The 26,465-nt window shown below is 35.4% G+C and overlaps 1 protein-coding gene across 4 annotated transcripts in view; it reads left to right on the top strand.

Moving 5' to 3' along the window:
* Nucleotides 1-26,465, top strand: part of LOC123546477 (cytochrome P450 26A1-like) — a 57,625-nt gene that overhangs the window by 7,337 nt on the left and 23,823 nt on the right. For 2 of the 4 annotated variants that reach the window (XM_053550814.1, XM_053550811.1), the window contains exons 2-3: nucleotides 23,704-23,962; nucleotides 25,734-25,978. In XM_053550814.1, the coding sequence (XP_053406789.1) occupies nucleotides 23,726-23,962; nucleotides 25,734-25,978 (482 nt within the window). In that variant the 5' untranslated portion in view covers nucleotides 23,704-23,725. Of the gene's footprint in view, nucleotides 1-1,565; nucleotides 1,868-23,490; nucleotides 23,963-25,733; nucleotides 25,979-26,465 lie in introns of those variants that run through there. The other 2 variants (XM_053550813.1, XM_053550812.1) reach the window with 2 other exon arrangements.

The raw sequence follows: 26,465 nt of genomic DNA, 5'->3' as shown, positions 1-26,465 counted from the left end.
AACAGAAACGTAGCTGCCGGAAGTTTATTGATTTTGTATATTGATGCCATCGTGAAGGAAATTTATCACATGTTTGACGTCGCGGGAGTGTAATAAAGCCATTAAATAAAAATGATAATACACTATAGTGTAATAAAGCTTTGACGTCGACGTCGTTATAAGTATAGGAGACGTTGGTGAAATTGACTTGTTTATATAGTAAAAGAATGTAGAAGTTTTGATGTTTTAAAAGGAAAAACTAACCTGTGATAAAAAGAATATTACATTTGTGACTTTCCACATTGAATTTATTTAACTCGTTGAATAAAGTTAATAAAATGCTCGGCAGAGCCTCGCATTTTATTATTTTATTCAACTCGTTTAATAAATTCAATATGGAAAGACACTCGTGTAATATCCTCTATGTAAAAGCACAACGTTTTGAAGGAACATACGGTATTTAAACAGAATATAATAATAATAATAGTAACACCCATTTAGGACTGTGCTCCTAACTGATCATATTTATCAAACGTTTCGCTGGCGACGGTAATATTATGCTGACGGGCTATGATAATAATCAGTTACTGTAAGATTTATGTCGGTTTATAAATAGAACGCAAATTATAAGCGGTACAAAAAGTTTATATATATACAGGTCGTCACCTAAACGCACCAAAATTTACCTGTTTATCGTAATAATAGCTTTTTAAAACTACGGAAAACAGAGGTTTTTTGTGACATACGGAAACATGAACATAGAGGGGTCATGTGGAATTTTATTTTATCTCTTGACTACGATATCTAATAAAAATAAACATGTCCCCACTATTGGCTTCCGTAATAACTTAAAGCGAAATATGTTTTTGTTGTTCATATTTATAAAGTTTTATAAAGGTTTCATATTATTCAAAACTTAAAAGGAACCTTCACAATGGGTTACCAAAGTATAAATGTCAGATTTTATTCTAGAAACAAATAAATATCACATGAAAATCAAGAATTATTAGTATATTTCCATGCATTTTCTTACACTTATCTGTTTTTGGGGCGGTGCGTAAGCTCCGCCTCCAATGAAATTAAAACGAGAAAATGAAAGTCCGTCACTTCTTAGTGCAAAACGGCAAAGCGCATCCACTTTCTACATCCTCTCATAAATAAGAGCATCTACAACAAAGCGCATGAATATGACCTATATTACGGCTATTTTTACACTCTGACATCATAAGGGAAAATTACTGAACTTATTACTGAAACCCAACTTGTTTTTAATCAGAATTGTCTATATATGTATACATATTTATCCTACCTTCATGCAATTTAGCGGCAAAAATCAAGGGGACAAATAATTTTGCTTTATTAGGTCAGTGACTTGTAATGCTTGGCGGACTACTTTTTAATTTTTTCTTAAATCGACGCCATCTTGTTCTTGAGAATAACTGCAAAATGACATATCTATGCGATTATTACTATTAACTGGGCTTTTATTAGGTTCGTGAGACCATGTTACAAATGTATAGTGTATGCTTACCGTATTTGCAATTACTACATAAAAGTTTTTATAACGGAAACGCTTGAGGAAACGGAAAGTGACTCATATGTAAGCATTTGTTCAGGATTTTAGCTTTCTGCAATTGAATCTAGGAAGATGTTGCATCTAGAATGGAATGTTATTGGATAAAATCATCGAGGATACGGGTTGCCTATTTGTTCTGTCAAACGGCGTTATGGCGTGTGTATAAGTCCCGTCATTCGTTTGCTTGGTGAGGATGGGTAACCCGGAATGCAACGGAACTTCGGACAAAATTTTACTTGGCAGCAAATCAAAATTATCCAAAAATCATAAATGTTAAGCAGAACAGAGAGGTCGGGCACAATGCTAAACAAGGTTAGCGTTTGTTTTTCAGCTCTTATTTTATAATATTTTTGATTAAAATGCTCTGTTCAGCTATTTATGCTTTCTACTGTCCATTCTACTTTAACGTTTCTTCTACAGGGGCGCAGCTGCACATAATACTCTCGTGGAGTGGCGAGTTCAATCCTCGGGCGGGGCATATGTTCTTCATAACTATTTGATAAACAACATTGTGTCTGAAATCATTAGTCCTCCACCTTTGATTCATGTGGGGAAGTTGGCAGTTACTTGTGGAGAACAGGTTTGTACTGGTACAGAATCCAGGAACGCTGGTTAGGTTAACTGTCCGCCGTTAGTTACATGACTGAAATACTGTTGAAAACCCGCGTTAAACCCAAAATAAACAACAAACAAACAAATCACATTTCATTTCATTGTCAAAGCCAGTTGTTCTTTGAAAGTCAACAGGGTACGACTCCAAAATAGTTGCATTCGTTTTATTACAAAATGCACATTTTTTACAAATTGGTATCCCATCAATTGGACCACATTCTATTAGTGTACAATGAAAAACAAAATGTTTGTACAATAAATTCCACTCCAATTAACTGTTTTTTAGTTCGCTTTGCCATTTTCGGAATTGACAATAACTGAGGTATTCCGTAAACCCATGATCGTTTTTGAGTTTCCCAACCTTTCCATGTCGAATTAAATCTTAATTAAGAAAGAAATCAACTTTTGTTTGTAGCCCAAGTTTTTCCTTATCTAATAGGACTGAGATCGCCCCGACGTCACGCATCAGCACCTGTTTATCTGGTGGTGGGCAAAACAAATAATTTTACATTGTGTATGGCATCAGAATTTTTAATTCTTAATAACTTTTTCGTTTATTTATGGATTTTAAAAAATCTAAAAGTTTCAAAATGCTTACGATATTCATGTTTTGTTATTCAAATATCTTTTGAAAATGAATAACCGTTTTAAATGACATACCGGTACTATTTAAATTGCGCCGTAGATGCCCTCAAGTTTTAGATAAAACTCTGTATGTTAAGTGTTCATAGTAAATCCGTTTTATTTCTAAATAATAATTAAAAGTAATCAATAAATGCTTATTTTATATCCTTTCCATTGATCAAAAAATTATTGATATCATTTGTGAGAAATTTTAGAAAATAAAAGCCGTTAGAAAAACATCACGGTTAACCAAAAACATGCCCATCCAATCTTTTCTTATCAGTTCTATAAATAGAATATACAACGGATTTGTATAAATATAAACATGATCTCCCCTATTAAATCTTAATTAATAAATAAATCAACATTTTCCGTGAACACATCTTAAACTGTGTATTTGGTGATGTTATAGTCCAACTTGTGGCGTAATTATCACTTTCATTTCATTTCAGTCTGATATTACGTCCAACCCACGTCCGAACACAGGCGTAATCATTAGTGATTAAAATATGAACATGAATTATAAGCTTCATAGTATGAAAAACGAACGAAATGTTTTAATTTGCTGTAGGTAATACATTTATCTCTTGAACAGAAATGTTATTTGACATATTCTGCATAAAAAGTATAGAAAAACAGTTATCAAATATACATGCATGAACGTACAGCATTTAGCACAGTGTTGTACTTGATTTGTTCACCAAAGTTTATTCCGGGTGTTCGTAAAGGAACAAGCACATGAGAATACAATGTATATGTGAATAGTTTTCTCCCAATATTTGTTTTGTCTTCAAATTTTGTAATTCATCTTTAGACCGAGGTAAATATACTAATAATATTGCGCTAATACATTTAGAATCTGAGCCTAAGACGTTGAGCTCATCAGGTACCGGTACCTGACTATGATGAAATGCGCCAATAGTGACGTAATAAAGCTGTGACCTTACCTATGGCGAAAAACAAATCGATAATGTAGGTCAGCAGGAACTACGAAGTGCTTAGGACATGACATACCGTGTATTTTACAAGACAAACACACGAATAAATTTGCTATTTGAAATATTTTTCTTTTACCGATTAAATCATCATTATGCTTGCAATCATGTCTGAAAGACTGAAGTTCAAGTACCTAAATTACGCCAATTTTTAATAGTGGCTGCTTGTGACTCTGTGGACGGACCGTCAGGGGAGGTAACTAGAGTCACAGATTGGAACTAGTGATGTTGATGCAGTCTATTTTTAACTTAACCTATTCTATTTTAATCAAGGATTTTCAAAAAACGGCACTGTGGCAGAGACACTTCCCAAAATGCAAGATAGCATTTCCCAAACTCACACGTACCAACAAATGGTTTAATTTTGTTTACATTTTAGTTTTATCAGGGGAAGCGGTTGTCGGGTATCGATTTTTTGTCTTACTTATAGTGCTGCGTGTACTGCGTGTTGTGCAGTACCAGTCCAATCTGACTAAAGTACATCTCCTATTACGCTACGCATAGGATCTGACAACGAGCTATTGATGGCCTCGTTCTGACAACCCTTCCGCTAGCCAATCAAAAGCTAACTTACAACATTCTGCAAGCTTTAAAAAGCCTTGGTTTTTGATATCAACAATTTTTATGTCGAAAAAGATGTCAGATAGCCGCTTAGCTCAGTCGGTAGGGCACTTGCTCTGTAAGCGAGAGGTCCCGGGTTCGAGCCCTGGATTAAATGCAAATTTTTCTTACTCTTTGACATTCGAACAAGTTGTCCGATTGGTTCAAACAAAAATAGATTTGCGAAAATAAAAATAGCAATATTGGAAATCCAAAATATACAGAAGACGAATGTGAATGGGTCGTTCTCAGATCTTCGTTTAGAAGATCAAGTACTTTAGTCAGATTGAGTACCAGTCTAATCTGTTATGTTCCGTGTCCCGGATTTTAGATTTTAGTCTGTGCTTCAGGGGAGATAAATTTAATTCATCTTTCCCTGTTTACTTCCAGTTGATTATTCTCCCAACAAAATGTCATATGACAGGAAATATTACTGCAAATCAATCAAATGCGTGGCGATATCAAAAGAAATCAGAAGTCATGGTTCGGCTTTGGGGTAAATAAGTGTAAATTCTAGGGTTACCGGGTAATAATAACACCGAAGACACGGCCTGTGATTAGATTTGTGAAACTTGGAAGTCTGAAAAATAAAGTGCAGTAGTCTAGTCAGTAACAGTAAAAATTAAATTTGAGTTTAAAATATTTATTACTGTTTAAATTTCTAAACTAACACCATCTTTCCATAAATAGCATTTTTTCCCAATCTGGACAGTTATCGCGCAGAAAATTCCCGATTTTAAAGGCCTTAACGTCTTCCCAATTTGCTGGTGAAAAGCCCTGGGAAATAATGCAATTTTCAGCATAAAATCGTTATATGTGGGTTTAGTATCAAAATTCTTTCGACAAAACATTTGAATAATATTACAATTATATGTAGACATTACTTTTTTTGCAATATTCTAACAGTGAACTCGCATTTTTATGTGCTGATCACACACAGAGTTGATTTTGAAAGAGGACAATTCCATAACTAAAAGATCACCGTCAGTATATAAAAGACCTTATTTTAAAAGTTATGGTATCCAGAACTATATGCAAGGCAGACTCGCATCAACTTGGTTGTAAAGTTTGAATGTAATAAAAAATATTTTTGAGCCTCATTTCTAGCTCACCTGAGCACAAAGTGCTCAAATTGAGCTTTGGTGATTGCCCTGTGTCCGTCGTCGTTGTCAACAATTTGACTGTTAACACTCTAGAGGTCACAATTTTGAGCAATCTCAATAAAACTTTGTCAGAATGTTACCCTCAATATTTTGTTGACGAGTTCGAGATTAGGTCATCTTGGGTCAAAAACCAGGTCAGGTCAAATCAAAGGAAAAGCTTGTAAACACTCTAGAGATCACAATTTTTGCCCAATCTTAATGAAACTTGGTCAGAATATTAACCTCAATAACATCTTGAATAAGTTCGATATTGGATCATATAGGTTTAAAAACTAGGTCACAAGGTCAAACTAAAGGAAAAGCTTGTTAACACTCTAGAGGTCAAATGTTTGGCCCAATCTTAATGAAACTTGGTCAGAATGGAACCATCAATTAAATCTTGGATGAGATTGACATTGGGTTATCTGGAGTCAAAAATTAGGTCACCAGGTCAAATCAAAGGAAATACTTGTTTACACACCAGAGGTCACAATTCGGGCCCAATCTTAATGAAACTTGGCCATAATGTTACCCTCAATAAACTCTTGGACGAGTTTGATATTGGGTCATCTTAGGTCAAAAACTAGGTTAGCAAGTCAAATTAAAGGAAAAGCTTGTTAACACTGTAGAGGCCACATCTATGCCTGTATTTTCATATTTGGTCAGAATGTTAATCTTAATGATCTCAAGGTCCAATTTGAATATGGGTCATGTAAGTTAAAAAACTAGGTCACCAGGTCAAATCTAAGGAAAAGCTAGTTTACACAGTAGAGGACACATTTATGACCATATCTTAATGTAACTTAGTCAGAATATTAATCTTGATGTCCATCTATAGGTCAAGTTTAAGTCTGGGTCAGGGGGATGAAAAACTAAGTCACTGGGTCAAATCAAAGGAAAAGCTTGTTAACACTATAGAGGCTACATTTATGACTATATCTTCACGAAACTTGGCCAGAATGTTAATCTTGATGATCTTTAGGTCAAGTTCGAACCTGGGTCCTGTCGGGTCAAAAACTGGGTCACCGGGTCAAATCAAAGGAAAAGCTAGTTTACACTTTAAATGCCACATTTATGACCATATCTTAATGAAACTTGGTCGGAATGTTAATCTTGATGATCTTTAGGTCAGGTGAGCGATACAGGGCCTTCATGGCCCTCTTGTTTATATTTTCTCTGACCCACTTTATAAATTAAAATTTATATGACAGTAACCTTATATTCTCTATTTATAACATGTTTGACGTTGCAGGAGTGTAATACAGCCATTAAATAAGAGCGATACTACACTAGTGTAATAAAGCTTTTACATCGACGTCATCTATAGTGTAATAAATTCAATGTGGATAGTCACAAATATAAGATGAATTCTTTTTATCACATGTTAGCCTTTCTTGTCGAAACACCAAAAATTCGACTTTCTTCTGCTATATAAACAAGTCAATTTGACCGACGTCGCCAATAAAAGTTGTGTTTATGCCGGTGCTAGGGATGGGGGTTGGTGTTTCACATTTTATCATGCAATCTATTTTATATTTGGCATGAATGTCATCCTCAGTCAGACGAGGTCTCTTGCGCAAACCACAGGTTCCTATCTCAATATTTGACTTTCATCTAAGAATGTTACAAAAACAGCTGAAATGCACCGCCCCATCAGTACTCTCAGTGCTTTGATTTTGGAAGGTGGTTTATCAAAATCATCTGAAACTGAAACTGTTTTATTTGATTAAACGCCTATTTTTACGCAAAACATATTCAATGGCGTTTTACAAATACATAAAAATACGACAAAAATTAAGATATTTAATGACATATAACATAAATTAGCATAAATACCATTGTGAATAAACTATTCAGTAAGCATTAAAAAAAGATCAGACATCAGATAAGATTAATAAAATATTAGAATATCAAGATACAGTAAGACAGCTGTTTGTTATTAAGTAAGAATAAGTGGGTTATTGCGACATGTCCAGACGGTATTACAAACAATTGTATTTTGTATTTGTTATAGTTCATATTCGAATGTATTTACACAATAAAATCATCCAGTTCACGTTACTTCAATTTCTTAAAAATTACAGTCACAGTCTCTAAAAGAGTGCAAAGTAATTTCCAAAATAATGAGTTTTCAACTTCTTTTTGAAAACATCTATTGTGTCTGAGTTCCTTATTTCGTGAGGCAATTCATTCCAGAGTTTAGGTCCAACAGTACCAAAACTTCTGTCGCTGAACGTTTTGCGCTTGTTGAAAGGAACAACGAAACACCCAGTAACGGAGTTTGAAGAACGCAAGTTTCTTGTCTGTGTTGGTTTTATGAGAAGTTCAGAAAGATATTCTGGAGAGTTTCCAACTGAACAATTATACATGTAGGTGAGCATTTTGAATGTGATTCTGGCTTTGATTGGTAGCCAGTGAAGGTCATACAGCGCTTGCTTGGGACTGTCATATTTTCTTCGATTTAGGACAAGTTTTGCACACATGTTCTGAATTCGTTGCATTTTGTTTACTTCGCTTTGAGCAATACCATACAGAATGGCATTACAATAATCTAAATGGGATATCACCAATGACAGGACAAGAGTTTCGGTAGCCTCCTTGGTAAGATATTTCCGGATACATTTTATTCTGAAGTAGTTGAGCATTGCTGTTCTACACTTTCGTTTTACATGCTCTTTTAGATTCAAGTTTTCATCCAGGAATGCACCTAGATATCGAATAAAGCTCACTGATTTCACTTCATCACCTACAATGCATACTTTGTCAGTTGAACACTTAGAGAGCTGTTTCCTACTACCAAACATGATGAACTCAGTTTTTGAAGTGTTCATTTTAAGCTTATTTTCATTCATCCAGTTGTTGATTGTTTTAGCAAATTGTTCAAGTTCTCGTATTGCCTGGGATTCTACTGTTGGAGAAGATGGTTTAAAGCGTTTATTAGCAGTGTGGTCATCCGCAAAGCCGTAAACTGAAATCGACGGCGGAATAACATCAAACAGTGTCCCCGCATATGTCAAATATAGCCACGGTCCTAAGCAGCTCCCTTGTGGAACGCTACAGTTCAACTGGCGTGGAAATGACATGGCTGAATTGACACTTACACGACAACTTCTGGGGCGTAGATAGGAATCAACCCAGCTCAGTGCTGTTCCACGAACGCCATACTGCTTGTTTAACACATCAACAAGAATGTCATGATCTACAGTATCAAAAGCGGCACTGAGATCGATGGCAATTAGCGCCGTAACTTCTTTCTTCTCCATAGCATCCAGTAAATCATTTACAAGACGTAACAGTGCTGATTCGCAAGAATGGTTTTTCCTGTAAGCAGATTGGTTTTTTGGTAGAAGATTGTGTTTGTTTACATGATCATTGAGCCTGAACAGAGCTGCTTTTTCAATTAATTTTGACAGAAACGATAGATTACTAACAGGCCTGTAGTTTGCGAATTCAAGTTCCAGTCCCATTTTCTTCAACAAAGGTCTTACAATTGCTTGTGTCCATTTTGTTAGAAAGATGCCGTCGCGCAACGACAAATTAACCAATTTGGTAATAACAGGCAACAGCTCATCCAAGTATGATTTTAGCACTCATATGGGAAAATTAGACCCATCGATTTTTCACACGAGTGAAAATATTTTATATAGCGCAAAGAGGGAGCCCTTTACTTTATTTAAATTCATGGAAAAAGTATTATAGGTATTTTAGCTTTGCAAACGATGTGATAATATTCAATGCATTGTCTTTCTTATGAATATTTTATTTTAAAAATGAATTTAAAAGAAAATGGTCTTTTTTGCGTATACTTTATGCCTGTCTATCAACAATTAGAAATATAGTAAAATATGGATAATTTGCTGAATTTTTTTCTGTTTAACAAAGAATAAATAGATTCTTATGTGTGCTTAAAGACCCTTGCAAACGACTTAGTAATCTATATTCATTTAGCTATTGTTTCATACTAATTTCAGTTTTCTAGGTGAAGAAGAAAATGGTCTTTTTTAAGCATTTTGCAGATGATTATAGGTTTTTTTTCCTTATCGGAGAGACTCGAACATTCTCGTATGTTTCCGTCAATTCTTACGGAATTTAAGCTCCTTAACGGCAAAGACTGATATCTTCTCACCCGCTAAACAGCACACATGTACAGATTTATAAATTAGTGGACGCTCCATAATATGTTTTGTTTACAGCCAATAGTCAAATTTAAAACAGCTTGGGGATCGTAGTTCAAAATTTAAAAAAGAAACGTTGAAATTTTTATGCGGCATATTTTGGACAAGTTAGAAGTAGAAAATCAAAATTCAAATTTTGAAAGGATGATGTTGAATTTCGCTTACATTGAATTTCGCACAGACTCGGAAATTGAAATTAAAATAAAAAGAATTCGTCGAATTTCGGGGCAGAGTTGAAATTAGATCCAGCAGGATGACCGATATTCAAATATTTTGAGGGGAGGGGTCGTCCAGTGAATAATGTGTCGGCCGCTCAACCAAGGGGTCGGGGGTTCGAGCATCCGTGAAAGGTCTCACGACTATGACTTCTCATATGACACCCAGTACTGGGTTTTCCCGGAAGCTGGCTGTTTAAAAGATAGTTTCACATTCAATCCCAGTTTTAAAATTCGATTGCTTTGAAAATTCGAGCATGCTTGAAATATAATCCAGAAATAATCTATTTAGATTTTTAACATGGAGCTGTGTTCAATAAATGCTTGATGCCCCCGGTGGCATCCTTGTCGATACAAAGCAACCTAAGTCCAAAACGAGGTCAAGTTTAAGGTCAAGGTCAAACTGAGGTCAGGTGATGTCTGAAGATGAGGAATGGTCACATGTTACATCTGCATTAGTATCAAGTCATTCTAGTAAGGGGTATTGATGCTAGACCAAACGGTCCCATTTGGTTAACCTCGTACGGATGGACGGACGGACGGACGGACAATCACTATATGCCTCCCGCATCAGTAGATGCCGGGGGCATAAAAACTTGAATTTCGATATATCCGATCTTGTACGATTTTTAATCTGTGAATCTTGAGCAGATCGCAGTTTCAGTATTATACTGAAATTCAGCTTTTCAAAATTTGAAGTACGATTTTCGAGATGGCTCGACACTAATTGCTTGCTCGATATTTGACTTTTTCATTTCAATATCAATCTTGGAACAGGCTGTTCATTCAATACGAGATCGAAATTTGGCGTTTGGAATATTATAAATTTCAAAGAAAGTATTATAAAAGCGAGTTTCCATCTGATTGTAAGAAAGTAGAAATTACTTTGGAAAGTCATTGTTTGGTTTTATAATAATGTGTTTGTTGAGAATACCGTTATAAATGGTATTCTGATTAAACCACCAATAGCCATTTGGGTTTCTATTTTTCTAATCTATCTTGCAATCACTGTAAATTAGGCTTAACAATCAGGCCCGTAGCCAGAGGTAAAAAATAGGGAGGCATTTGGTAGGGGTCCATGGGCATGCTCCCTTGGGATTTTTTTGGGATGCCATTTCGTCGTTTTTCTGCATTTCAAACATGTTTTTGTTACTTTTTGAAACAGCCAACCTATTTGCGATTATTGTCACTCTAAAACGCCAATTTAAAGGCATATGGTCATGTTTGCTTGCTTGGTATAATGTTTTCGAACCATATCATATATCATATATAAAACAAGAAAAACTATCCCACTCTCATTCTTTACTGAAGTTTAATTTATACAGTGAAAGATTTTCAAAAAATGATTTACAACAACAACAATAAACTGATGTCAGGTTGACATTTTAAGATATCATTTCATGATTCAGACACGCAAATAAAGAAAAGAATTTATATAATCTTCAAACGATTTACCAAATATAGCCGGTAATACTAAATCAAGTTTTGGAGTCAAGATGTTACATATTAAGTTACATTTGCATCGTAATATAAACACGCTTAATGAAACAATATATACAATACCGTGAAAAAATGATCTTAAAATGTAGAAGCGTAATGAATGCCGCAAAGTAAGTTTTTATGCCTTTTAGTTGTTAGTTGGTTGGATCTCATTACTTGGTAATATGGGCATAAGTTGCAGTGTCATTGAATTTGTGAAACAAAATAGGAATAAAAAGCACCTGATAACTCCGTTCGAATAATAGAAAAGACAGCAGCCTCAAACTAATGCACTTTTAGTTTTCATAGCTTTAAATATATCCATAATATTTGTGTCAAACAAATTAAGTAATTCATTGCAGATACCAAATTAAAAACTTTGATCTTCCCCTTTCATTTTCAAATAAGCTCCCAAATTGTAGTATTAGGGCCAAGGATGAGGGCTCATGGTGTTGCCATATATCAAAACAATATTGAAGTACTTTCCATTCAAAACAATAGTTTTCTGCGTTCTTACTCTTTTAGCAAACTAAGTCGAATGGGACTATAGCAAACCCATCTTAAGCAGCCATCAAAAGAAGCGACTCAGCGTGACTGCTTAAGAAGGACGGCTGCTTAAGTCATGCTGAATAGCTACTTAATACAGTTGATCGCGAAGGCAGGATTTATTCTATACCTCTATTACAGTTTAATAGATTATATTTTTATCAAATGTGTGCAAAATGTCTCCCTAAATCTTCATTTTAGCTCGACTATTCGAAGAATAAGGAGAGCTATCCTACTCACAACGGTGTCGTCGTCACACCTTGGTTAAGTTTTTCGTATCAGTTCACATTTTGACAAATCCTTTTGTCATATAGCTTTGAAACTTTCAACAACTGTGTACCTTCACCATGTCAAGTTTTAGGCTAGAGTACACAACTCTGTCAAGGATTTTGACCGAATTATGGCCCATTTTAACGTAAAATCTTGGGTTAAGTTTTCCGTACCAGTTCATATTAGTGTAAACGTTTTACATATGGCTTTGAAACTGTGACAAAGCCTAAAAATAAAAGGGTAAAATATCGAATATTTAGTCTTTATTGTAGCCTCATTACAGATACATAAAAGATTTAGCATATTTAAACTAGGGCCGGGACGATTTCAAAATTTTGAAACCGGTTAATCATTTGTTTGAAATCGAATCGAACCGGTTAATCGGCCGCCATATTGAAAATGCTGACTTCATTAGGAACTTACGGACTTCATCATTGTGCAAGCAGTCTGATAATTAATTAGTCATATTTTGGTGTATTTCATTTGAATATTTTACGACGGCAAATCCAAGACTAATGCTTATGTTGATTGATGTGTTTTAGGGAAATATACTATGGGTCAATGTGCTGGTCAAAGAAATTAGAAATATATAAAGATAATGTACGATTTGTGATATTTATTGTTTAATGAGCGATTAGCGGTTTTGCAAAATTGAAACCGGGTTTCACATAGTAATTGAACGGATCCGATTAAACCGAGTAATCGTCCCCGTCCTAATTTAAACATCTGTACACAGTCATTAAATACATTAGAATTATAAGATAATTTTTGTATACTACACTATGTCTACCTCTCACATGTACATGTAATTAGTGTTAAAACCAAGATGGTGTAAAAGGTGCTAATCGTTAATTAAAAACTGATATATCTTACGACCTAAAATTACATTAAAGCTCAATAAAAACAAGAGCTGTCCGTAAGACAGCAAAGACAGCACGCTCGACTTTTCTCAGCTAGCTGGGCTGAATTCTATCAAATATCGGAAGAAGCAATAAAACATATCAGGCGAAGGTATGAGGCTTGTGTCAGTGTTTGCGCATATATCAGTAAACTGTATTTTTGGTAGATTTGTATTTCCGTATCGGAAATACAGGACCGTAGCCAGATTGATTTTTCTGGTCTTAAACATCACATGCCTCCACCTCCTTCCCTTCATAAAAACTGTTATAAATCATTTGCAGATTCATTCATAAAACTTAACACGCAGTGTATAGCTTGAATAGCCAAAACACGAAGCGCGTGCAGCACAGGTCAATGGTGGTTTATTGATGAATAACCCGAGATAGATTTTTCTCTACATGTATGTAGGTTTTTCACTGGTCGTGTTAGAATTTAATTTATTTTGAAGAATATTAAACGCGAATTCTTGTTGAAGCAGACGCTAGGTAGAACATGGGGTATTGTGATCAATTGATGAAACTCCATTTATGCTGTAATCATTAATTGGTATGGATTTGAATGTTCTTTTCAACCTTATGAAGTTTTATTTTAATTTCACCCTTCAAACAATTTGTTAAAAACGCATTTTTCTCTTACCTCTGGATATCCAGTCTTTGTAGCAACATCCTTGTCATTGTATGAAAGAAGAACTTTTTTTATAGAAAACCTTTTTCAGCATGAGAGCAACATTATACGGAACTTTGATTTTAGGGAAAATTGTTTCAACATTTTTACATTTAATTTTACTCGTATAAGATAAATCAGCGGCTCTACCAAGAAGAATAATATAGACATACATCTCCCAAAAAGTAAGTCCTGTGTTGCATCCGAGACCTCCTTCGCAAGAGCGACACATTACAAACCATAAATCGGTATTAGTACCAGGGGTAGATTGAGGAGTGAAAGGGAAATTTGTCTCTTTAATATAAAAAACAGGGCAACAAAGTGTGTTTTTTTTTTACATATCATATATCTTGTTTTTTGGGGGAGCCCCACAAACCCTCATATATGGAGGAGGGTGGGACACAACCTTCCAAATTAATGCCCGTCGGGGCTTTGACTTTACCATTCAAATTTACCTAATAACCACGAACAAACGCACATACTCGTTTGCCTCGGTAAAATTTAGTCTCATGGTCAGCTTTTAACGAGAACTTGCAAGAATTATCTCCCTTAATTATTGACTGTGTTAAAGCAATTCCCTTCAAATTGGATTGCCTCCCTTACATTAGCTCAAGTCGTGTCATTCATGACCGAAGTCAATAATTCTTTGTCATGGATTTTGCATTGATCTAATATTTTGCTCTAGGTAATGCACGGAAACAAGGCTCGCATGTTACTCCATAGAAAGCAACAAAACAGTTAGTCAGTTTTTTTTTTATATAAATCATGTTGTTTTATAGATTCATACAGAAGTATTATTCATGTAAAGATATAAAACATTTCTGTAAAAAAACATTATGTTAGCTTATGATTTTGCGAAATTCGTGCTATCATGTAACAGAAAATGAAAACATTTAAATAAATTTCTTTTCTTTTGAAACTTTGAATCCCGCGAAACATTGAAATCCGAAAATTATTTCATTAACGAGCTTTCCCACAAACACATGTATACATACTAGTTTTCCTCGAGAAAAACGAAACTTGTGTGAAGATACATGTATTCCCATTTTGACTGATCGTTCTTGTCCATATAACGGTACTTTTGTTTAACTTTCATGTCTAGAAGTTTGCCTGTTTTAATAAACTAAACAATACTGTATTTGACAGGCAGTGGCAAAGAAAAACCCGAGCAATTTAACAAACTTTAAAAAAAACATACATGTTACTAAAACACGCACACACATGTTTTATTAACTGGTCTTGATCCAAGGTTTTCCATATAAATCAAAGAAAGAAAGAATCTATTGAATTATGAATCAAGTTTCTGATTTTTTTCTGATCACGTTGGTGTATGTGTATCATAGAGATCCTAACTCATTTTTTTTAAACAATTAGCTCTGATTCATCCTGTCTACTTATTTATAGTGTCTAAGTTACTTGATTATACATATATAAATCAAATTATGCCATTCAGATATGTGTTTGTACATACAATACAATTCAATCAGGAAATCGAATTTATCGTGTAAACTGAAATCTTTAGCTGTAAAAGGTGACTGTTTTTCATGTTTCCCACGAACAAAACGGTGGCAAAAATTGTAGGTCGTACTAAAGAGATAATCCTACCGTGCAAATTCATGGAAAGCATGCATTTTTTTTTTCAAGCTTGGATTTCATTTCTAAAATAGACACGACATTGCGCGTCTGTTAATTTCACCCTGTCTTTGCACATCGTAGAAATTCTATTGTGTCTTTTGTTTAATAAATGTAACATTCTCTCTCCCCCCCCCCCCCCCCCCCCCCCCACACACACACACACACCCACTCTCAAACCCGCTTTCAGTGAGCGCCTAACTTGCAAATATAACACTATTTCATTAGAAATTATTCTTTGAAGTAGTTTTTCTTCTGTCGTCGAATGTTTTCAATATTCAAAAGATATTTAGCTTTCAGTCGAAATAATGTAATTTATGTTGATTCGTATTGTTTCCATAAAAGTTTGGTGAAAAATCAAAGCTCTGTTCAATTCTGTTCTTTTCATTCTTTTCTATATTTTTTTTTACTAATTAGACAATTATGAACGTTATTATTTTAAAAACTATATTGAATCGTACGTCAGTTGTTGGTATATGCAGTTCCGTAAATTAGCACGGTTTAAGTTATATCAGAACTTTAAGAAATCCACAAATTTTTTTATTTCTTGGTACACTTTGAGTAAAATGGAAGCAAGAAGCCTTTACCCTATACACTTAAAATTATATTATTGTATTGTTTATAAAGTCAAGAATACCTACATATGTGATAATAAATTGTCATACTTTGGAAAATCTGATTTATTTGCCTCTAAAGTAGAAGAAATTGAAAAGTTTACTGTTTTTCCCTATATGTTCAATATAAGCGACGGTGATATTTTTAAAACAAAATTGGAAGCAAGAAGATGTTCAGTTAGAATAAATATTTTCACATTAAATTGAAGAGAAGAAATTGAAGTTTTCTGTCATATCTGGTAAAATATTCACAAACCAAAAGACATATTAGAAATTAATCATTACAAATAAATTTCCTATATAATCTATTGCTCAAAGTAATGTCAATAGGGAAACCAATATTGAGTATCGGATAATTTTCAAGGGGGACAACCTACTATAATAAGCCAGTCAAATATAATAAAAGCTGGGGATGCTCGCTACGGCCATGTATAGTGTAATTATTCGTGATATTAAAAAAATAGCGGAAAATAGTGCCTAAGTTCGGTTTTGCCTTTTAAGATGGTGACTCTAAACATATTCTTTTTTCTCATAATTTTGGCAGAAAAACAGGGAGGCACTGGCCTCCCTGTGCCTTAGTGTAGCTACGGGCCTGACAATATCCCTAAATCCATATGATCAAAAGTATTAATGTAACGGAACATTGGCGAAGAAGGGTTAGACATCGGCCTGAAATACGGAGTAGGCCGAAAACTAGCGAACAGTCTCGACAGCCGATTTACCTGGCCAAACGTATTATCGGCTTTTGTGGTGATTTTCACGATGGGTCTAATTTTCCCATATGTTTGTTGGTAGAATATCAAGTTCACATGATTTTGTCTGTAGTTGGTTTATAAGTTTTCTAACTTCTTCATTGCTCAGATCTTTAAAACTGTCAAAACAAGGAATATCTTTTTCGCATGGTTTAAACTTATCGAAATGTTTCAACGATTCTCGAACTTTTTTCGATTTTATTCATGAAATGATCTGCAAATTTCTCAGCCAGTGTAGTGTCATGTCCAGTTGGCATAGGGTTCTCAGACCTAGTGCCTGTTGTCTCAGATACAAATCTATAAAGCTTTTTCGAGTCACCTTTTGCATTAAGAACTTTTTCACTCAGAGATGATTTTTTCTCATGTTTAAGTTCTTTTTCGTAGTTTTTACGTGCTGTTTTGAAGGCTTCATGCAGATGTGATTGTCTATATTTCTTCCACAAACGTTCAGATTTGCGAGCCACTCTTTTAAGGTGAAGAAGTTTTTCTGTGAACCAGGGTTTTGGAGCGCGATGGATGATTGTTTTTTCTATAAATGGTGCGTGTGAGTTCATAATCTTTTCTACTGCTGTCTGAAATTCTTCAACAAAAAGGTCGACATTATCACTTTCGACTGTCATTTTTCTCAGATCGCTTGAAAATGTATTTGTATCCATGTCTTTGAAATTTCTAAAGAGCACCACCTCACTTGTTATATTTTCCTTTCTAACATTTGTCACAATTTTGACTGCACAGTGATCAGAAATATATGGACCCTGTTCACAAGAAACTACTTCAACACCATTTACGACTTCCGTAAGGACCAAATCAAGAATGTTACCACCAGTGTGTGTACTAAATTGTACATGTTGTTGTAAACCCATGGCGTACAAAGAATTATTGAATTCTGTTACTGCATTTGTGTCATCGCGGATGTAAAGATTAAAGTCACTCATGACCATTACATTTGAGTACTGTGATAGAACTCCCTCCATATATTGAAAGAAGTCTGTGGCGAACTGGGAACAAGTAGATAAAGACGGAGGCCTGTAAATTCCAACTACATGCATGGTAATGTTCTTGAAAATCAACTGCCAAATACCATATTCAAAACTGTGAGAATTTCCTGCCGAAAGTTTGCGCATGTTTACAGCAGATCTACACGTCAGTGCAACACCACCACCCACCCTATTTTGCCTGTTCGTAACACTCAGTTTGTAGCCATTTTGATTGAGATCAGACGTTTCATATTTGTGTTGTTTGTCGTCCGAAAACCAAGTCTCTGTAAGAAGAGCAAAATCTATCTTTTCCTCGCGTAATAATTGACCAATAAGAACATCCTTGTTTACTGCCGAGCGACAATTTAGCGTCAAACATGTAAGCTGTTCATTTTGCCCATTCAATTTATTTCCATTTTTCTTAGGGTATATAAGGTTGCTTACTTTACACCTCTGAAAACCACTGGTTTACCGTAACCACTTTTGCTATTGTTCAAGGATTGTGCCTTCAGGCGACCAGCTCTTTTTCCTCTGTACTGTTTCAATATTCTCAAATCTTTTAACCTTGATAACACAATAGGATTAAGTCTACATCTTGTTGATTGTCCAATTTTGTGTAAGAAATTGCTGTCATACATAATAAAATCCATGATTGAAAACTACAATGGTGAACGAAAGTTCACAAAGTGTTTATCAATAATAAATATTTCAACTTTATATATGTGATTGTTTCTGATGCTGATTCTGGATCAACTCATGCAGCAATCCAAAATATAATGACACAAACACATCAAGCACACATTCACAAAACTACACTCCAAAAATCACGTCTCTACTCCCACTATTAACGACAACAAAATTAAATCAAATCAGAGCTCAAAAAGTGCAGCCTAACAATATGGCGCATATACAATAATTATACGCTGTTAGCGCTTGTGCCATTTTGGAAAGGATTCTTTTCATACACGTACTAACATATAAATCACCTTCCATCAGTACTGTACTATCAGTACTATCAGTACTTTGATTATTGATCATTACCGGTTTTGAAACTATAAGATTACGTTTTTCCGTTTGTTTGTCCGTCCGTATGTAATCGAGCGATAGACTGTCTCACAACTATTTCGTATCTATCCGCTGTACAATGTAGTTCAATGCGGAATGATTTACCACCTCAGACATCATTATCGTTACAGACCGGTAAATTTGGCCTACTCTATCACCACCGGACTTAATAAACTTACAAGTACTCATGTCCAGTAAAAAAATGTTCAACATACTTTGAATATATACCAATGGCGAAGTAATTTACTACGAATAACTATCGATTGCATGCCTTTACTTAACATGTTTTTACTTTACAGGGGGTTTGATTGCATAAATGTATATGTATCACCAAAACGCAGTATCCTATTGATAATATGGTTAGCCGATACAAATCCTATATGTATTAGGTTTCTAACTATCAAAGCGCTGTTAGCGCTTGTGTTTCTAGCTATCAAAGCGCTGTTAGCGCTTGTGCCATTTTGGAAAGGATTCTTTTCATACACGTACTAACATATAAATCACCTTCCATCAGTACTGTACTATCAGTACTATCAGTACTTTGATTATTGATCATTACCGGTTTTGAAACTATAAGATTACGTTTTTCCGTTTGTCCGTCCGTAATTCAGTCCTTTGACACTGTCATGTCTGGTAAATTATTCTGCCATTCTGGTACAAATGATCCCCATAATGAGACGAAGTGCCATGCGCAACATTCGAAACCCTAGTTAAAAGGTCAAGGTTAAACGTTAACATGGTATTAACAGGGCCTGTTTAACGATTTACCTAGTCAATTACTCCGCCATACTTTACTTGGCATAAATGTTTCCTTTAATGGGATAACATCTCAGGGGCAACATCCAGAACCCCGACTGAAAGATCAAGGTAACATCGGAGGTAAAGGGTGTTTTTCCCTGTCCACATTAATCTTACTTGCGACAGGAGGTGAATGTGTCATGCGCAATTTCCAGACAATGTCACACTTAGCTGTAAGATATTTTAGGTCCTTTTCGCATAATTAGCATTGCAATACACACATTGATAGTCAAATAACATAGCGCGAACATTTTATCATTACCAGATTATGTTTCACAACACCCTGACCGCTAGCCCAAAGGTAAAGGCCCCACTTGGAGGTCAAATGTTAAAAGTGACTGTTTTGTGTCCGCTCCATAACTGTGCCATCCATCGAGGTATTTCAATATTACTTGTACAAATATTCTCAGTGATGAGATGATGTCTCATGTGGAACTCCCCTTCGGTCAAAGGTAAATGTCTTTCTTGTAAGTTTGTTTGGTGTCTTCTGAACAGCTGCAATCCATCAACGTATTTTATTATTACATTTTACTTTGCACAATTGCTCCCGTTAATGAGCGAGAGCAAGACAGTCACTGTTTTTTTCTCTCTCAATCAGCAAAATATTACAATGCATACAATTTTAGAGGAGACGTATCTGTATATGGACTGTGAAGGAGAATAAAGTAGACGGCTCTTATATCAGAAATTAGGTACGGAATTGAGAAACAGTATGATATCCACGTAAATGCGTTTCTTAGCGGCCCATTTTGAACTGTGTTACATGAGGGTTTTGACCTATTAATATTTAGTAATACTGAAACCCTATTAATACTACAAAAATATGGCTGCTTTATCTTAATAAGTAACCCCTTGTACCTAGTGTTTCAATTCGGTGAGTTATGCTCATATGTAAGGAAAAATCTCCTTCCTCTGCCGCATTGCAAGGCCGAAGTGTTTGGATAAATGGGAAATCCCTGAAATAAACGAACACATGTGCCACAAAACAGACTCACAACCTATTTGGTAAATAATATTAGGTTATTTAACATTGTTCTGTACAATACGGAGATATATTTGGACGAGTACCCAGCTGAGAAAACCATATTGGACGAGCCGCTAGGCGAGTTCAATATGGTTTTCTCAGCTGGGTACGAGTCCAAATATATCTCGTATTGTACAGTACAATGTTAAATAACCTTTTTATTCTATATCTATTTTATCTTACTATAATAATAGTTTAAATTAAAGATGTTTTACTGAATATTGTATTCCTGCCTTTTCTAGTTTTTCCCAGCTTGGTATAAATGCAAATACATATTATACAGAACAATGTTAGACCTTAAATAACCTTTTTATTCTATATTTATTTCACTTCATACGTTATATACGTAATTCATTGGATGTTGTTTTTTCTCTGCGTATCATCATTTAAAACGTATATGGTGCAACCTCCCTACAACAGCCATTTGGCGATTTGGGTGGTAATAATACTTGGCTGAGATATTATGCCCACAAACATTGTCAGCAAGTTTGGTGAAGATCGGATGAAAACTGTTCGACTTAAAAGAGCGGACAAGGCTAAATTCCCCGTTTTTCGAGTAATTCAAGGACTATAATCAAAGAGTGCCTGGTACAATTTGTCTGGTTATCGAAATTGGCCGAGATGTAATGCCCACAAACATTGTCAGCAAGTTTGGTGAAGATCCGACGAAAACTGAATTATAGAGCAGACATGTTTTGGATGCTGACCGCCCGTCCGCTGCCATTCATAATCTTCTCCATTTTGTTTCTTAACTGTTAAATAAAAACTGGTGAGGTAGCTATTCAGACAGTCAGGGCTGATACTAAGTTCTAGGTTTCGTCCGGACGGCTTATTTTAGCGACTTTTCAAATATTCCAACATCTGATGATCCTTTTTACTGTATTTCTAAGTTTTTGATTATTAACGAACGATTTAATATCTAAATCAGATAGCATTGTTATCCCTTGAATCGTTTTTGTGTGTTGTAAACAAAAAAAAAAAACTCAAATTAAATCCAGATTTCAAGACGCATAATCAATCTCTGTACATAGAGCGCCTACTTCATCCAATTTACATTCGGAACATTTTCACACGTTTCGTGCTTTATCGTATTTTTAACATGGAACTGTTGAACCGTTCAAATACAGAAAATACAGGATTTTTTGTACGCGCGTGCGTCCAAATACAGAAAATACAGGATTTTTGTACGCACGTGCATCCAAATACCATAATATATTGTACGGTCACGTGTTGCAAATGAACGTTCGCGATTGGATAGATAAAATAGGTATAGAATAAATGGTAGAGTATCATTCAATCATAGTTACAATGTAGGAATAATACACGCTTTTTTGCGTATTAGCGTCTGCAGAAGCCCGCGGGATTGTTTGTGACCGAGACCGAAGGTCAAAATCAAAGACAGAGGTCAAAGATTTAAGACCAGTCTATATCTTTTCCATACATACATGTATGGATATTTTAATAACTTAGCATGATATCTATATAACTTGGCATAAACATTTAACATAACATCCTGATGTGTCATTTTGACTTGTAATACGAGGTGAATTCAGGTAATTTTGAGACTGACGCGCTTCCGTAGAAACCATTACAGATACAGGCATAATCTTTAAGAATTTCTGGGTGGTTTCAGTAGCCATTACATTGGAAATGTCAACACAGTTGGTTTTATTAATGATGAGTTACAAGCGTCTTAACACACACACTTACACTGTAAGCATGCTGGCTCAATGTAGGAAGAAAATTAGGTCCTACAAAAAGATGCGTTTTTCTCTGAATGTACCAGCCAAACAGATTCTGGAGGAGTAAAAAACTGTTCATGGTGATTCTTCCCCATTCAAAACCACTGTTTATATGTGGGTGGGGATATCTAAGAAGGGAGAATTTAGAGTCCATGATCTACCTTGTGTAGGGCGCCTTGTTAACATTGCTGCTGTAGCAGCAGTCATAATGTTCTCAAATAGCTGCATCAGTGGCAATTTCATCGGGAAGGATTCATGAAATTCTTACTAAACAATTGAAATTATCGTGATATCGAATTTCATCAGCATGATTTCAACTTTCGCCATGATTAAAGTTGGAGCCGCGATAATGAAAGTCAAAAACACGACGGTAAAAGTTGAAACTACGATAAAGAAAGTCGAAACAACGTCGGTGAATGTCGAAAGTACTAGGATGAAAGACGAAAGTCGTGAAAGTGGAAACAGCGATGGCAAAAGCCGAAACTATCATGATGAAAGCCGAAACTACGATGAAGAAAACACGAAACCACGATGAAGAAAACACGAAACCACGATGGTGAAAAAGGCGAAATTATATCATAAAATTATCGAAGTTTCGTTTTATTTTCGACTTTCATCACCGTAGTTTTGAGTTTTCACCGTCGCAATTTCGATTTTCACCATCGTATATATATATATATATATATATATATATTATATTTATTTATTTATATATAGTTTCGACTCTGATCATTTTAGGTTCCCGATTTCAACTATCGCTGTATGGTGTTCTGAAAATATTTACTTGATGATCCGAACGGAACACCATAAAAACGGATCACACGTTTGGTTCATGTTTCTGCAAGTGTTTTGCAATAAGTGTTTTGTTTCTTTTCTGATATATAGCACGAAATGTATTTTAGTGCATGAATGAATGAAAAGAATGTCCTAGATGTTTGATACCATGTTGTAAATCATTTTACGCTTTATCTCTGAAAGGTAATTTGATCTTGATTAAATGTGCTGTGTCTTCTTCGTTTGAAATATCAAGTAGGATCAAATTATTTTTCTGGTGTTATATTTATAAACCCTGCCAAATAACGCATACACCGAATAAAACCCTGAATGATTGCGTACATGTGCACTTACATATTTCATTCATAAATAACAAAGTTATCGCCGTTTTTCGAGTTTTAATGCTATATCTGTCATGCTAAAGAACGTGCATGAATACAAAAATGACAAAGGAGTTCACTAATGTGTGAACGTCTCATATTGGAATTATAAAAGGCACGATTGCCGCCAAACAAGGTTCGAGTGTATCATTATTTTTTTCATTTGCAGGTCATGTTAAGTTAGTTCAGTGATGGAACTAATTGAAACTGGTTTTGGATACAGTGATATATGTTGGCTCGCTTGCGGTCTAATAGCAGGTTGTACCGCACTTCTACCACCAGTGTACATCATCCTTCATCTCGTGCGTTTAGTGTGGGAGTATTACGTCACTTCCTGTCTTAACATTGAAGGATGTCAGGGTTTGAGCCTTCCGCCAGGCACAATGGGGTACCCTTTCGTAGGAGAGTCCGTCGAATTCCTTAGAAAGGTAAATTGTCTTTTAGATGCTCTCTTAAAGGAATCTATATAGTGCCTTAGGCAATTATTTTTGGTAATTGTTCAAACGTATACCGCCAGAAAAATTAAAGTGGGAAAAGACATTGTCATATCAACTTTTTTCTCTTTTCTTTTTCGATTTTTTACATATAAATTAAAGGATCTGAGATATCCTTAAAACAGCGAATGATGTCGACTTTGCTCATGTGGCAAATGAAATTTACATGTTTCCTCTAATTGGAGATGATTTCAAAATCTGCAAATTGTTGCATTCACTTACGCTCTTGTTTTCCATTGAAATCAACAGAAGCCGGCTAAATGTGGGCATAATTTAGGACAACTTTTTGTTGATAAAAGTGCAAAGTAAGAAATGGTTTTTGCTGAGATGATCATGTGCACTTACTATTCTCGCTTTTTATATGCACTTTTATTGTTTAAATTGATGACCCTCTCTGACTCATGGTTTTCTGGAGATTTTGGAAACTTTTATCAGAGCGAGGTTACAGATAGGAATTCATTGGCATTTTAGCGCAGTATTTTAATCTTTTATATAGGAAGCATAGCAGTAAAAATTAAAAAAAAAATATATATATAATAAGTTTTTTTAAATATACGTCTGCGTGTATAAGGCACTTGAAACAATTAAATCACCTTCTGTGTTGCCGTGCGACTGCTATAAGCCGTTTAATACAGATGGTTTATGTCAGAACAATCCTTTGTTGAACGAATCAATGTTGAGAAAAAGAATCTGCAAAGTGATGAACAGTTTAAGGTATTTCAAAATAGCAGCTATTTTTGTTGCCATACTAACGTAAACTAAGAGGACCACATTGGCCCTATAAGTCGCTCACTTGAACTTGACTATTTTACCTGGAATATTATTTATAACACGCTGCCCACGAATGGTAACAATTGTGTTCAGTATAACAAATAAAGCAGTTTAAATGCCTGTTTTGAACAATTTTGAAAGAAGACCTTACAAGAATGCTACTGACCAAGTTTCGTAAAGACCAACCAAGCAATTCAATAAAACCTTCTGATACTACAGACAAACTTTGATGAAGATCCGGCAAGCGGTTCACGAGACGAACACGTTTAAAGGTACTTCTGTTTTTAGCTTCAGCGGTCCTAACACGGGATTGAACGCCCCCATTTGAACACATTAGCCGGGGAGAGGACCTTAATAATGATGTTACAGACCAAGTTACATGAAGATCCAAGCTAAGTGAAAGCTCTGTTAAAATTGCCAATATAGTGATGCTATGGACTAAGTTTAATGGAGATCCCTCAAAAGGTTCTTTGTCTCTACGTTAGCTCTAGCGGTCCCTACAACGGGCAAAGTGTCCCCCGTCCATTTGAATAACCTTGCCAGTATGCTGCAGACCAAGTTGGTATAATACTATATAGTATGTTTATGTAAATTACTGATGACTGACGATGGACGCCGGACCATCCACCAACTCAGCAGCTCTCACTGAACCTTTCGGAAAAACAACGATTTTTTAAACAGTATTTCCGTTTTAGACATTTTTGAGTCGTGCTTTAAAAATAGTTATCCCTCGTATCACAGATGCGATGTTCTCAGACCCTTCTGTTCCAGCTTCGAAAAAAACAACAACAGTATAAATACTCTACCTTAAACGGGCCATAGTCTGTCCGTTTGTTCGACCAATCGGTATCATGACCGGTCCATTTCCAATTAAAAGTTATCTATGAAGCGCTATTCTTTCTGATTTAACAAACACCTTATTAACATTTTTCAGAGATGTACTTTCTATCAAGAGAAAGTGGAAAAGTACGGTTGCATATACAAAACCCACCTCCTTGGACGACCCACCATTAGAGTTATTGGAGCTGAGAACGTGAAAAAAATTCTGATGGGTGAAAACAGTCTGGTCACTAGTAACTGGCCAAAAAGTGCGCGGATTCTGTTAGGAGCGGGATCAGTATCTCAGTCAGCTGGCATCGTGCACAGAGTGCGCAGGAAACATATGCTACGTGCTTTCAGGTAATCGATCTGATGGTGATTCCAGACGGATGTTTTGATTATTTCATTGCATGACTGAATTAAGGGTGTTTACATCGAACCACTTGCCCCCGACCCGAGTTCAAACATTCCTTAAAAGGAAGCCGATCGTTCTTTTCAAATGCCAATCTCTTCAGAGCGGAAACTTGCATTCCTGAAAAGGTTATGAAGCAGGTGTCTCTTATAAATAGATCCTAGTTTCACCATATTTTAATAGCATATGAGTGCTTAAACTGGGGCCAAGGGTGCCCTATTTTACCCATGGAATGCATTTTACATAAACTAAGCTTATATTCGTATGTCCTTCAAAACGAAAGAAGAGTGACCTGTTTCCGAAATGCGACATATAAGGATACCAGAGTACAGATGACATTGGTATATAACCAAAAGAGAAAAATATAACTTAACCAGAATTTTTTTTTTCATGTTTTCACGAACTTTGTTGTATAAGGATAGAGTTTATTGCCTT

This window comes from Mercenaria mercenaria, chromosome 9, assembly GCF_021730395.1.
Source record: "Mercenaria mercenaria strain notata chromosome 9, MADL_Memer_1, whole genome shotgun sequence".
NCBI lineage: Eukaryota > Metazoa > Mollusca > Bivalvia > Venerida > Veneridae > Mercenaria > Mercenaria mercenaria.
The sequence above is the reverse complement of the archived record's forward strand: the minus strand, read 5'-3'. Positions and strand labels throughout refer to the sequence as shown.